Source organism: Tamandua tetradactyla, chromosome X (assembly GCF_023851605.1).
Source record: "Tamandua tetradactyla isolate mTamTet1 chromosome X, mTamTet1.pri, whole genome shotgun sequence".
Lineage (NCBI taxonomy): Eukaryota > Metazoa > Chordata > Mammalia > Pilosa > Myrmecophagidae > Tamandua > Tamandua tetradactyla.
Window position 1 is genome coordinate 104,807,163 of NC_135353.1, and position 14,959 is coordinate 104,822,121.

Sequence of the window (14,959 nt, forward strand, 5' to 3'; positions counted from 1 at the left end):
ATTTTTCATAGATGCTCTTTATCAGGTTGAGAAAGTTTCCTTCTATTTCTAATTTGCTCCTAGTTTGTATCAGGAATGGATGTTTGAGTTTGTCAAAAGCTTTACCTGTGTCTGTTGAGATAAAGATATCTTTTTTCTGTTTAGATTTTCACTATGATAAATTACATTGATTAATTTTTTTAATGTTAAACTACTTGGCCATGATGTAGTGTCCTTTATATATATATTTGGTTAGATTTACTAAAGTTCAATTTAGAATTTTTGCATCTATGTTTATGAAGGATATTGGTCAGAGGTTTTTTTTTTGTACTGTGTTTGTCTAGTTTTTATATTTAGTGGTATTTGAAATCAAGTAATGTTGTGAAGTGATTTTTTTCTTTTATTTTCTGGAAGAGTTTGTGAAGAATTTATATTAACTCTTCGTTAAATATTTGGCAGTATTCACCAATGAAGCCACAGGAGCCTGGACTTTATTGGAAAAATTTCAACAGAAAATTAATTCTCTATAGTAAATATAGGGCTATTCTGGTTATATAATTTTAGTTAAGAGAGTTGTATTAGTCTGTATCTTTTCAGGAATTTGTCATTTTCATAAAATTTATTGGCATAAACTTGCTCATAATAGTCTCTTATTATCCTTCTAATGTTTGTAGAATCTGTAGTGATGTTAGCTCTCTCATTTCTGAGATTGGTAATTTTTTTCCCAATCATGCTTTTGAGAAGTTGTATTAGGGTTCTCTAGAGAAAAAAAAAATGAACAAGAGAGATCTGTAAATATGAGATTTATAAAGGTGTCTCACGCAACCATAGGAATGGAAGAGTCCAAAATCTGTAGGACAGGCTGTAAAACTGACGGCTCCGATGAAGGGTCTGGACAAACTCCACAGGAAAGTCTCACTGGCTGAAGAAGTAATGAAAGAGTCTTTCTTCTCCTTAAAAGGCTTCAACTTGTTGAATTTGTTTCATTATGGGAGACGTGCCTTAGTTGATTGCAGATGTAATCAGCCACAGATGCAGTCAACTGACTGGTGACTTAATACACCAGACTTCCAGTTTATCAGCCAGCTATGAAATATCCTTGCTGCAGTGGTCAGGCTACTGCTTGCCTGACCAGACCCAACTGGGCATAATCACTTGGGCACGTTGGCACCAGAACCTTACCATCACAGAAGTTAGCAGTTTTAGTGATCTTATCAAAAAACCTGATTTGGGCTTTTAAAAATGGCCTCCATTGTGGTTTGTTTCCAGTTTTATTAACTTATACTTTGCTTTTCCTTTCTTCTGCTTACTTTGGCTTTAATTTGCCCTTCTTTCCTATTTTCTTAAGATAGAAAATGAGGTTGTTGATTCTAGACCAATTTTCTCTTCTAAATTAAGCATTTAGTGCTATAAATTTCTTCCTACATACTACATTGGTGTCATCACAAAAATTCTGACATATTTTGTTTTCATATTCATTCAGTTCAAGACACATTCTGATTTCACTTTTGTTTTCTTCTTTAACCCATTGGCCATTTGTAAGTTATTTATGGTAAGTTTTGATTAGATGCCAGACTCTGAATTTTATCTCCCTGGGCCTTGGTCATTTTTGCCTTCCAAAGAATAATATTCTCAGGCTTTTGGCGAGATGCAGCATGGATGCTTTTTAGTCTTTCTTTTAAGCCTTGTTAGGAAGGACAAGTGCAGCATTTAGTCTAGGACCAATTTTTCTTCGTTACCAAGGCAAAATCTGTCTCTGTATTCTACCCAATGTCCTATGATTTGTTCAATTTTCTATTTGGTGGGTGAGAAAAGCAACTATTCCCAGCCCTGTGTGATCTTAGTTAATAGATCCCTCTAATCTTATCATCTGTTTCTTTTCTCAGATTTGGGTAATTTCCTCACACATATGCACTGATCAGTGCTCAGCATCAAGAGGGTTCCCTGCAGATGTTCAGAGCTCTCTTTATATACAAATGTCTCCTCTCTGGTACTCTCCCTTGCAAACTCTAGCTTCCTTGGCTTCCCCATTCTCGAAGTCATCTCTTAAACTTAAAGAGACTGCCAGACTCCACCTAGATTCCCCCTTCCTGCACTGTGGGGTACAGATCCTCTCCAGACATTAAGCTGGGACAATCATAAAACTCACCTCATTTGCTTTCACATCCATCAGGGATCACATTCCTTTATTGCATGATTTCCAATGCCTTGAACACTATTGCATATTTTTAGTTTTTTTGTCTGTTTGTTTCAAGAAGATGTAGATCTAGTTTCTGTTGCCTTATCTTCCCCAGGAGAATTAGCTGCTATGGTATTTTCAGAGGACAATTTGGCCTTTTTTTAATCAGAATTTTACATATGTTTGTCCTTGACCCAACCATTACACACACTCTTCTAGGAACTGGACATAGCAGTAAACTAGACAGACATGCCTCTATGCAGCTTAAAGTGTAGTGTGAGATGCCAGAAAGAAAGTGATGAATGCAAGAAGAAAAAAATTAAACAGGATAGGGGTATTGGAAGTGTTTGTTGGATGGAGGAGTATCAAACTTTTAGATATAATAACCTGGAAAGTTTCATTGAGAAGGGTATATTTAAGCAGAATCCTGAAGGAATCGAGAGAGCAAGCTTTATTAATATCTGGAGGAAGAATATTTCAAGTAGACGTCGAAAAGCTCTGGTGTGAGGAAAAGCAAGAAGTATTCTAACAACTACTACAGAGCCTGAGCAGATGCTTACAAAATGGAAATTATTCAGATTATAATTATTAATGATGGTAGAAACAGGAATCTGACCTAGAGCTGGATGGACTCAAAGTTCATTTGCTTTCTATATCATATTCTCTCATCCATATACCATGAGAGAACTACTGACTTGTTTTGCCCTTGCATTGTTGCTTATCATATTCTAGATTTTATACAGGCTTGCCTTGTATTCCCAATTATGTAAATTATAAGAATATGCAGTGTATGTTAACCCTTGCCTAATGGGCTCTGACATTTCTCTTCATACTGATCAAGTTGATTTGTTTATGCTTACTGGATAGACAGTGGTCTCTTTCCCCCCTCAACACATACATGCATCTTCTCAAAGTGTGTGTACTCTCGCTAAAAATTCTCTTCAAGTAGACATGAAGCACTGCATAAAGATTGTAGTTACAGCTCCTCTCTCACTCATCCTCTCTTTACAGCTACCAAGTCACTTTATTTTTGCTTTTTGAATTTTATTTTACTTTTACTTTTTGAATAGGTAATACACACATGGTATGAAATTTAAAAATAACAAAAAGGTATTGGAGGAAAAACATGTTTCCCTCCCTTCTTTCCTGTTTTGAGGCAAAAAATGTAACCCATTTCTGTGTTATCCTTCCTGAAATACTGGGTATATGCATATGTATATGTGCATATTGGTGATTGTAGTCTGTCTCTCCACTGCACTTCCCCACCCATGCAAAGTACTCTGACAACTCTTTTCATTTGATTAACACCTTCGCTGTAAGATTAGGTCTTGTTGTCCCCATGTTCCAGATGAGGAAGCTGAAGCTTAGGGAAGGGAGGTGACTGGCTTCAGGTCTCTCAGGTATTAGGTGGAAAACCCAGGACTAATATCACAACATTTTGTTTGCATTTATTCCTCTGCACTGGGAAGTGTCAGAAACTGTGCCTCGAACATAGTAGTTGATCTTTAATCTCTTTCTAGTATCTGGAGTGATGAAGAATTGGGAGGCCAATTCCTTTAGTCATATTAGAATTAGTAAGGCATACTCTAAATGTAATCTTGGCAGGCATCAACTGCTAAATAGCATTTTACCCCAGAAAACATGATCTTTCTGATTGTTTCCTGGATATCTTTCCCCTTAACAGATCTATTCAGGTCCACCTGAAGAAAGCACTGCACCCCCAGTGCCTCCACCTCGGGTCACAGCAAGGAGGCACAAACCAATCACGATTTCAAAGCGCTTGCTGCGGGAAAGGACAGTTTTTTATACTTCCTCCCTGGATGAAAGTGAAGGTAAGTATTGAGGTTCACCTTTAGCTTCTGAATTTTGATTAGATACAAGATGGATATTGAAAGTCAGAAGTGGGTGCATGGCCATTTTTCTCCAAAGAGAGGCCTTTCCTGCTTCCAGGGCTTAAAAATAGCCAGTTTGTTCCCAGAGAGAGAACTACATCCCTGAAGTAGATAGGGCAGGGATGAGCTTGGAAACAAAGCTACCATGATTTCTTGGGAAACCAGTGAAGGATCTAAGATGTTCTTTATTTTTCTTTTTTTATTTTTTATTGACAAAACAAAACAGCATACAAACACGAACATTCCTAACAAATGAACATTTCATGCTTGGTGTACAATCAATGGCTCACAATATCTAAGATGTTCTTTTATCTGTGCCCCAATACATTGAAATGGGTGAGCAAGGTACTTTCTGAATGTACTGAGATTTTAAATTCAAATTTGGCTAACATGGATTGAATGCCTTCTATGTGCCAGCAGATACTGTGCTAGGTACTAAGTAGAATTAAGACATAGTCCCTGGCCTCAAGGATCTTATAGACTACAGAGAGAGATACTACATGCACAAAGAAATGCCATTCAATGGAATAATTGCTGATGTGGATACTACCCATCTAAATGGGCTTCTGCCCCACTATTCCACTGAGACCACTCTTATCAAGGTTACTAAACTCCTTGTGGCCTAATCACATGGCCACTTCACGGTCTTCACCATACTCAGCTTCTTAGCAGCATTTGATGCAGTGCTTAACTCTTCCATTTTGAGATGGAATTTATTTACTTGCCTTTCAGAACACCAAACTCTTCTAATCTACTTGATATTCTGTCTCTAGGCTCCTTTGCTGGTTTTCCTTCTCTTCCCAACTTCTGAATGTTGTAACATCCTAGAGCTGTTGTTTTATCCCTCTTCTGTGTCTTTGTTCTTTTTCTGTGTGATTTTATATAATCTCATGTTTTAAATATCATTTAAATGTTGAGGATGACTTCCGAATTTATATCTCTAGGACTGCCATCTCCCCTCCACTCCCTACTTAAACTCCCTATTCAATAGTTCTCATTGGATAGCTCATGGGTATGTCAAATTTAAAATGTACAGAATGCAACTCTTTCTTTCTTACCCCTCCTCAACCTGCTACTGCTCTGATCTCCCCCATCTAAGTAATTGTCCATTCAAGTCATCTAATTGCTAAGGTCAAAAACATTGAAATAAACTTTGATTATTCTCTTTACCTTTCACCTCACATCTAATCCATCAGCAGTTCCTATTGGATCTACGTGCAAATTATATGCTAAATCCTACTACTTCCTACTGCAGTCATCTTAGTCCAAGCCATCATCATCTCTTACTTGTATGTCTGCAGTAGGCTCCTAACTGGTATCCTTGCTTTCCTTCTTGCTTGCCTAGAATACATTTTCCACAGCAAACAGTAAAAGAGACATCATTTTTTAAATGTAAATCAGATCACATCATTCTCCCTGCTCCAAATTTCCAGTGACTTCTTTTACAGTTTAGAATAAAATTTGCATTTTATTATACATTATATGGCCCTCGCTAACCTCTCTGACCTTCACTGTCTCACTGTCCCCTTCACTCTGTCTGTTCTAACCTCATCAATCTTACTGCTCTTTATATGTACCAAACACACATAAGGGCCTTTTGAATTTGCTGCTTTCTTGGATCTAGACAGTCTTTCTCCAGATCTCCACAAGGATCCTTCCTTCATTCAAGTCCATGTTAGATGTAACCTCCTCATAGAAACCTTCTCTGATTGCACTAGTTATATAGTTCTTTCTCCTCTCCAAATCATTCCCTGTCACCTTAACTGCTTTATTTTATTCAGAATTGCCTACCACTATTTGTTTGCATTTATTATCTGTGTTTCCCATTGGAATGTAAGATATACTCCATCACTAGACCCTAGAACAATTCTTGGTACATATATTTGTTCAGTAAGTATTTATAGAAAGAATGAATATATGTATGAGGAATAATAAAAAGAACAAAATCACTCAACTCAACTTAAGGGATCACCTCCTTCAAAGAGGAAGTGAGCTGTCATTCAGGGGAATGTGAAAGGAAACACTGAATGCCTACTCTCACTTTTAATGGGTAAATTTGTTTGTTTATTTATTCACAATCTTCCCCAAAAACATACCAAAGAATATAAACTGTATGACAGAAGGAACTGTGTTTTGTTTCACAACTGCATCCCCAATACCTGGCAGGCATAGTGCCTGACACAAAGTAAGTCTTCAGTACATGTGTGAAATAAATGATGAACCTGGGGTCCAATTTTAGCTTGGCCAATAGCTTGCTGAGTGATTTGGGTCAACCACTTTTCCTCTCTGTGTCTCAGTTTGCTCTTCTCTGTTATGAGGGCTTTATGCCAAACGATCTCCAATACATATAGAAATGTCTTCGATTTTACCTTTTTATAGAAATATAATTCACATACCTTAAACATACACTTTAGAAGTACTCAATTCAGCATTTTTTGTATATTCACAAGCTTGTACAACCATCACACTATTTAGTTGCAGAAATTTCATGTTCCCAAAAGGAAACCCTGTGACCATTAAACGGTCACTCCCCATATATCCCTCTCACAACCCTGTGGCAACCATTAATCTACTTTCTGTCTCTATGAATTTTCACATTGTAGATGATAGTTCATATAAATGGAATAATACAATATGTGGTATTTTATGTCTGGTTTCTTTCACTTAGCATAATGTTTTCAAGGCTCTTCCATTTTGTAGCATGTATCAGAAATTCATTCCTTTTTATGGCCAAATACTATTTCATTTTATGGATATACCACATTTAGTTTATCCATTCATCAGGAAATAGAGGTTTCCCACTTTTAGGCTATTATGAATAATGATGCTATGAGCATTCATGTACATGTTTTTGTGTGGACATATGTTGTCAGTTCTCTTGGGTATATACTTAGGAGTGGAATTGCTGGGTCATGGTAACTCTATGTTTAAACTTATGGGGAATAGCCAGGCTGTTTCCAAAGCAACTGTACCATTTTACTTTTCTACCAGCAAAGTATGAATTTTCTAATTTCTCTACATCTTCACCAACACTTTTATTATTGCTGTCTTTTTTTATTATAGCCATCCTAATGGGTGCAACTACATACTCTCATTTAATCCTTTCCACTTACTCTTACCATGTGCAGTAGGTATGATGGCCTTCATGGAATAGCCCCAGCCTACCTTATCAACCCCATCCTCAGCCACCTGCTTCTTTAATTCCAAATTGGTTCCTATGCTCAAATCACACTAAACTTCTTTAAAAACATTTTTGTAAACAAATCATCATTTTCTACCCCTTCAGGTTGTTTTCTGCCTGAAATGCTCTTTCTCCTTTTCTCCATCTACTGCAATCCTTCAACGCCCAGCTCAAGTATTACGTCTTTATAAGAACTTCTCCATCCCCTCCAGACCAAATTAGTGCTGTCCTTCTCATAGCATGTATATAGTTCTACTTATAATATCATAATCAATCTCTCTCTCCTGCTGGATTAGCATGTAACTTCTTAGAACTTTTTTGCACCGCTTACCTACAAATGAAAGAGGGACTCCCCATTTTAAGAATTGGCCACTTGCCTATTTGTGAAGTCTCCCTGTCTGGTCCTCATTCACTTCCTGTTTTTTGTGATTTCTGAGGCTGATCTGTGTATTTTCCTATGAAAACAGGTGACTGGTTCAAGAAAAGAGATGATCCAGCTCTTATTACCTCATGGGAATGATGTATTCTCACTCCAAAAAAATAAACCTACTTAATACATCCTAATTTTTACATAAAACTTTAGGAGGTTCATAGACTCCCTGGAGCTTTCCATGGATCTTTGGTTGAAAATTCTACTATAAATAAGCCACCACCTTCTGTAATAAAACAAAACATTTCATAATAGAGCTTAAGAGTATAGACTGTAGAAAGAGACTTCAATATTTGAAATCCAAGTCTTTCACTTATTAGCTTTGTGACATTGAGCCTTCTCTGTAGGTTGGTTTTGAGGATTACATGACATAGTTCATGTAAAGTACTTATAATAGAACCTGGTACAGAGTAAGTACTCAAATAATGATATTTATTTTACCATTATTATCTTTATTATGACTATTGTTATTATTGTAATTATTATCATTATTGTTATTCCGCATACCCCAGAACCTGGAATCTGGTTTCCCTGGCGGAAGAGTCTGGTTCCAAAGTCATCATTGCTCCTATCAGTCCATACCCTATTTTTCCAAGCCATGAGAAAATTCTTTTCCATGCGGGATATGGTAACTTCTCTAAGAATGTGAATTATCTTTATGAAGATTGGACCTCTTATACTGTGTTGATACATTTGGTGTGTAGGTGAAAAGCAATCCATGTTGCCTCCCCTCGAGGGAAGATGGGATGGAAGGTCCTAGGGTCTCTTCATTGGAAGAAGAAAGTATTCAGATAAGAACCTGTAACTTAGAAGATGGGCCTTAAGCAGATGGGAGAAGAAATTGATGTCATCGAATACCTCATTGTTTTGAGCCTAGACTTTGAAGAGGGTAGATATGCTTAAAGTTACTCCTGAGTGCTGGAGGATTAAAGATGGCTTCTGCTACAGGGCATGTCCTGGAAGCCAAGTGATACAGTTCCATGGCACTCTTATGCTTATGTACCTTACATTTTTTTGTAGGCTATTGGTAATTCTTTGATTTAGTGCTCCAGCCTGATTGCAGTTATAGTAGACTTAGTTAAAGAGAGACCATGTATTTATTCTGGGTCCAGTTTTACAGGGGACATCCTCTTGGCACCAGTCCCTTCGATAGTAGCAGCAGTGATTAGTGAGAGATTCCCAAGGAGAATAAATCTCTCTGGAGTAAAATGCATGGGTAGCAAGTTTTAATCCTTCCTTCACATGTGGAAAGTCTTGCTGCCTATTTGGAGGATAATAATATAAATAATAACTACTAATTATTGAATATTTAATATTACCAGGGACTGTAATCCTCATCATAAACACCTGAGGTAGGTGCTCTTACTATTTCCATTTTATTCATGAGGAAATAAAGGCACAGGGAGATTAGTGAACTTGCTCAAGATCCCACAGATAGTCTAAAGCAGAATTGCAATTCAGACCTGGTCATTTGGCTCCAGACCCCACATTACTTGCAAAAAAACTCAAACATGAATAGAAGTTGAAAAAAGTATAATGAGCCTTCCACATAACATCATTCAACTTCAACAATTACCAAGGTATGCCCAATCTCCTTTTATCTATGCCCTTACCCATTCCCCAATCCAGATATCATGTGATTTCATTCGTAAATGCTTCAGTGGATGTCTCTAAAAGATAAAGACTCTTTTTAAAGCAGAACCACAATACTCTCATCACATCTAAAACAGAACAAAACAATAATTCATTAAGATTTTTAATCTAGTTGATGTGCAAATTCTCCTATTTTCTAATTTTCAATAGTTTGAATCAAGATAAATATAAGATCTAATTTCTCATTTCAATATTTCTTGGTTCTCATTTACTTGACAAAAGAGACTTCATTCTTAACTGCTACCCTCTTATCTGGGTTTCCTATTACTAAAGCAGATGCCAATTTTCTAACAGCAAGAGTTCTCAATCTGGAGTTCATCGGCAGTTTCAGGGGGTTCCATGAATCTCTCAGTGTTGTTCTGCAAAATTTTGCATTTGTTTGTATTAAATTTTTAATTTTTTTACAATGTTTAATAAAGCACTCTTAAAAAATAAGAAAAAGACTCACTTGCCATGCCTGAGACCCGGGTTCAATTCCCAGTGCCTGGCCATGCAAAAAAAAAAGAAAAACACACCAGTGAAAACATGGATATGAGTAGGTAATTCAGAAAAATAATATAAGTGTTCAATATCAATGAAAAAACATCAACCTTAATAGAAATCAGAGACTCTAGTTCAAGATGGTGAATTGAACCCTTATATTTACTTCTTTTTATAATTAGAGAAGTTATGGGTTTACAGAATGACTGTGCATAAAATACAGCATTCCCATATACCACCCTATTTATTATTAATACTTTGAATTTGTGTGCTACATTTGATTTAGTTAATAAAAGCACATTTTTATGATTGTATTATTAACTATCATCCATGGTTTAACTTAGGGTTCACTGCGTACAGCAGTTTCATGGATTTTTTTTAAAAAATTTTCTATTACCATATATACAACCTAGTCTTTCCCCTTTTAACCACATTTAGAAGTCTATTTCCATGTTGCTGATTACCTTAACAATGTTGTACTGCCATTACCACAATCCATTACCAAAATGTTTCTGTTTTCCAAAGAGGCAGTCTTTATATTTCAAACCTTAACTCCTTATTCCTTATCCCCACCCCATCCCCTGGTAAAGTACATTTGGAATTTCGACTCCGTGAAAATTTTGCTTATTCTGTTTATTTATATCATTGAGCTCATGCAATATTTGTCCTTTTGTGTCTGGCTTATTTCACCCAACATGATGTCTTCAAGACTCAGCAATGTTGTTACATGTATCAGAACTTCATTCTCTTATACAGCTGAATGATATTCCATTCCATAGCATGGTGGTTTGGAATTGTATGTACCCCAGAAAAGCATGTTCTTAAAGTTAATTTTTTCCTGGGATGTGAACCCATTGTAAATAGATTCTGATGAGGCTACTTTAGCTAAGATGTGACCCATGTCAGTCAGGATGTAAAATATTACTAGAGTACTTTATAAAGGAATGAAATTCAGACAAAAAAAAAAGCCACAAGAAGCAAAAAGCTGAAATCAACAAAAATTGGAAGAGATGGAAGCATCAGCTGGTATTGCTGTGTGCCTTGCCATGTGACAAAGGAGCCAAAGATCATGAGCAGCCAGTCTTTGGGAAGAAAGCATTGCCTTGATGTTGCCTTGATTTGGATATTTTTCTGGCCTCAAAACCATGAGCAAATAAATTCCCATTGTTTAATCTGACCCATTTCATGGTATTTCCTTTGAGCAGCTATGCCAGTTTGTAACAGACTTTGATGAGACTTTTATTGGTTTTAACTTTGTATTGTATTTGTATTGTTACTGAAATTGTTTAAAGCTTTCTGATATTGTGATGGAATGAATCTATTTTGTATATGGGGAAAATATGACTTTTTGAGGGTCCAGAGGGTGGAACGTGCTGGTTTGAAAGGATTATGTGCCCTAGAAGAGCCATGTTTTAATCCTGATCCATCTTGTGGGAGCAGCCATTTCTTTTCATCCTTATTCAGCACTATAGATTGGAAACTTGATTAGATTATCTCCACAGAGATATAACTCATCCAGCTGTGGATATTAACCTTTGATTAGAGGGAGATGTGACTCTACCCATTCCAGATGGGTCTTGATTAGTTTACTGGAGCCCTTTAAAAGAGAAAGAATTTTGGAGAGTGCAACAGAGCAGCAGAACCACAAGAAACACAGAGTCTGTGCCTCCAGAGACCTCTGGAGATGAAGAAGGAAAACATTCCCAGGGAATTTTCATGAAGCAGGAAGCCTGGAAAGAAAGCTAGCAGACATTGCCATGTTCACCATGTGCCTTTCCAATTGAAAGAGAAACCCTGTACTTCATCAGCTTTCTTGAGTGATGGTAACCTCTTGTTGGTACCTTAATTTGGACATTTTTATAGACTTGCTTTAAATGGGACATTTTCTCGGCCTTAGAACTGTAAACTTGCAACTTGTTAAATTCCCCTTTTTAAAGGCCATTCCGTATCTGGAATACCACATTCTGGCAGCTAGCAAACTAGAACAGCAGCCTAGGAAACTAAAATGTAGAAACAGCTTTGGAATTGAGTAATGGGTAGAGGCTGGAAGAATTATGAGGTACTTGATAGAAAAGGCCTAGATTCCTTTGAAGAAAATGTTCATAGAAATACAGATGCTAAAGGTACTTCTGATGAGGCCTTAGAAGAAAATGATGAATGTGTTATTGGAATGTGGAGGAAAGGCAGTCCTTATTTTAAAGTAGCAGAGAACTTTGCAAAATTGAGTTCTGTACTTGGATATTTAGCAGAGGAGATTTCCAAGCTAAAAGTGAAAAGTGAAGCCTGGTTTCTCCTTGCACCTTACAGTAAAATTTTAAAGAAAAGGATAAGCTGAGAGCTGAACTCCTAGGCACAAAGAAACCAGGAATTGATCACTTGGAAAATTTTGAGTTTCTGGAAAGTGAGTCCCCAGAGAATAGTGCCCCATGTGAGGCACTATGGAACCATTCATCAATTTCCTTGGATGTCAGGGCTGAAATACAGTTATGCTAGAAGGATCTGTGGAAAGTTCTTTTGTTGGATAATTTGGACCTCTGTGTACAACATGCAAAACTTGCAGATTTCTTGCATAATTTGTATGAACAGAACCCCTGCCAGCCTGGACTTAAAGGGACAGAGAAGGGACAAATTGAAGGAAAAATCACTTCAAGGCAGAACTATGGAAGCTGAGGTCTGGATCAAAGATATCTTCTTGCCGAAGAGAGCAGGTCCACCCACAAGTATGGAATGTGTGAGTCTGCCCCATGCTTGGAGGGTATGGGCCTTCTGCCCCATTGTTCAGCAAATGTGCTGCCACCTGACTATTCTGAGAGGGTAGAGACTCTGCCCCAGCATTTGCAGAGTCTGGTTGCCATCTAGATGCTTGGAGGAGGTGGAGGCTTCACCCCAGTGTTCAGGGAGATCATGGCAAGGGCTTGCAAGGGGTGGGGCAGCCACTCTGACAAAACATCATTCTTTCAATGACTCTTAGACCTTGAAAGCTGATGGAGTATGCTCTACAAGAATTTGGAATTGTTTGGGACCTGTGACTCCTCTTTTCCTTCCAATTTCCCTATTCTGGAATGGGAATGGTTAGTCCATGCCTGTCCCTCCATTATATAGTTGGAAACAGATCGCTTGTTCTCTAGGTTTCACAGGGCCACAGATAGAGGGGAATTGTGCTCCAAGAAAGACCACACCCATAACCAATATTGATGAAACTTTGTACATTTCATGTTCTGAAATGACTTTTGGGTTTTAAGATGTTGTGATGGAATAAATGTATTTTGTATGTGGAAGGAACATGACTTTTTGTGGTATAAAGACTGGAGTATGTTGGTTTGGAACTGTGTGCACCCCAGTAAAACATGTTCTTAAAATTAATCCATTCCTATGCCAGAGACCTGGGTTCGATTTCTGGAGCCTGCCCATACCAAAAAAAAAAAAAAAAAAAAAAATTGATCCATTCCTGTGGATGTGAACTCATTGTAAGTAGGACCTTTTGATGAGGTTACTTCAGCTAAGATATGACCCACCTCAGTCAGAAGGGGTCTTAATCCTATGACTGGAGTACATCATGAGAGAATGAAATTTAGACAAAAAAGTCACAGGAAGCAAGAAGCTGAAACCAGCAAAACCCAGAAGAGAAGAGAAAGACCAGCAGATGCCACCATGTTCCTTGCTATGTGGCAGAGGAACCAAGGATCACCAGCAGCCAGTCTTTGGGAAGAAACCATCACCTTTATGATACCTTGATTAGGACATTTTCCAGGTTTCAAAACTGTACGCAAATAAATTCCCATTGTTTAACCCAGCTCATTTCATGGTATTTGCTTTGAGGAACCCAGGAAACTAAAATGTATGTATATACACATTTTTCTAATGATTTCATTGGTTGATGGACATTTGGATTGGTTCCATTTTTTTCACAATTGTGAATAATGCTACCATGGACATGGATGTGCAAATATCTGTATGTATTCATTTTTAATAGGGAGTGGTCCCTGGCTCTCATTAGATTTTCAAAACTCTTAGTAAGATTAAAAACTGCTGAAAAGCATGCACTTATATCAGAGGAAATTATTGTCTGCAAAGGCCAGGGAAAGAATATATAGTGGCTAGTTGGGGATTTCTTTGTGGGGTTGGTGGAAGAAACTAAATTCTGTTAAGTTTAACTTGGAATTTGATACACCTTAACAATTTAGTTTTAAGTGAAATAGTTAAGAATTAACTGATGCTTTTATTTAAAAAGTATAGAATATTCTATTGATTAGGAACTGTTAAGTCCCTTATAAATTACATTTCCCTTGAATAAAACATCTTGGTTTAATGTGGTTTTATTGGATTGTGGTGGTGAAAATCATACTTGCATCTTGATTTAATGGTACATGTGACTACATGTGAATTGGGACAAGTGATACTGCTGATTTGTGCCACAATGATAGCTCCTCTGAAAATATGTACAATTTTTCAAAATTAAGATTGTGTGAACATAATAAAATGAAAAGATAAGTGTTTCATTCTTCTTCCTCTCTTTGCACCAATTTTTCCCAGATGAAATCCAACATCAAACACCCAATGGTACTGTCAGCAGCAGCATAGAACCCCCTAAGCTACAACAGCACCCTAAACTACCTGTTCAAAGGAGTGGGGAAGTTGATCCTGGGAGGAAATCTCCAAGCAGGCCTGTTTCGGATGGCAAATTGGAAACTTGCCCCGACATTGACATGGGGAAGTTGGTGTGCAGGCTTCAGGATGGAGGGACCAAGTCCACCTCAAAGGCCACAAATGGACCAGTGCCAGGCCCTGGGCCCACCAAGGCCCCCTCTTTCCACATAAAGAGACCAGCTCCCAGGCCCCTGGCTCACCAGAAGGAGGGTAAGTGCTTGAAAATCTCATAGAACTGAACTCAAATACTGTTCACTTTGAGACCCTTCTGAGATTGGAAATGTTTACATGGAAATATATTCCAGCTTACTAATACTAATATCAGAATGCAAGGAAAGAATACCAACACCATTCACAATAATCAATAGAATGTAAGCTCCATGAAGGGCAGGATTTGGGGCTGTTTTATTTGCCTCTATATCCCAAGTGCCTAGGACAGTGCCAGTCTGACACATTTTAGGCTCCTATTATTTGTGGAATTAATGAATAATAATGATTTAATAATATTATTGCTACTG

General features: G+C 37.5%; 1 protein-coding gene across 2 annotated transcripts in view; it reads left to right on the forward strand.

The window, feature by feature from the left end:
• OPHN1 (oligophrenin 1) overlaps positions 1 to 14,959 on the forward strand; it is a 528,296-nt gene that overhangs the window by 482,347 nt on the left and 30,990 nt on the right. For both annotated transcript variants that reach the window (XM_077146702.1, XM_077146703.1), the window contains 2 exons: positions 3,843 to 3,990; positions 14,328 to 14,651. In XM_077146702.1, coding sequence (XP_077002817.1) covers positions 3,843 to 3,990; positions 14,328 to 14,651 — 472 coding nt within the window. The remainder of the gene's footprint in view (positions 1 to 3,842; positions 3,991 to 14,327; positions 14,652 to 14,959) is intronic.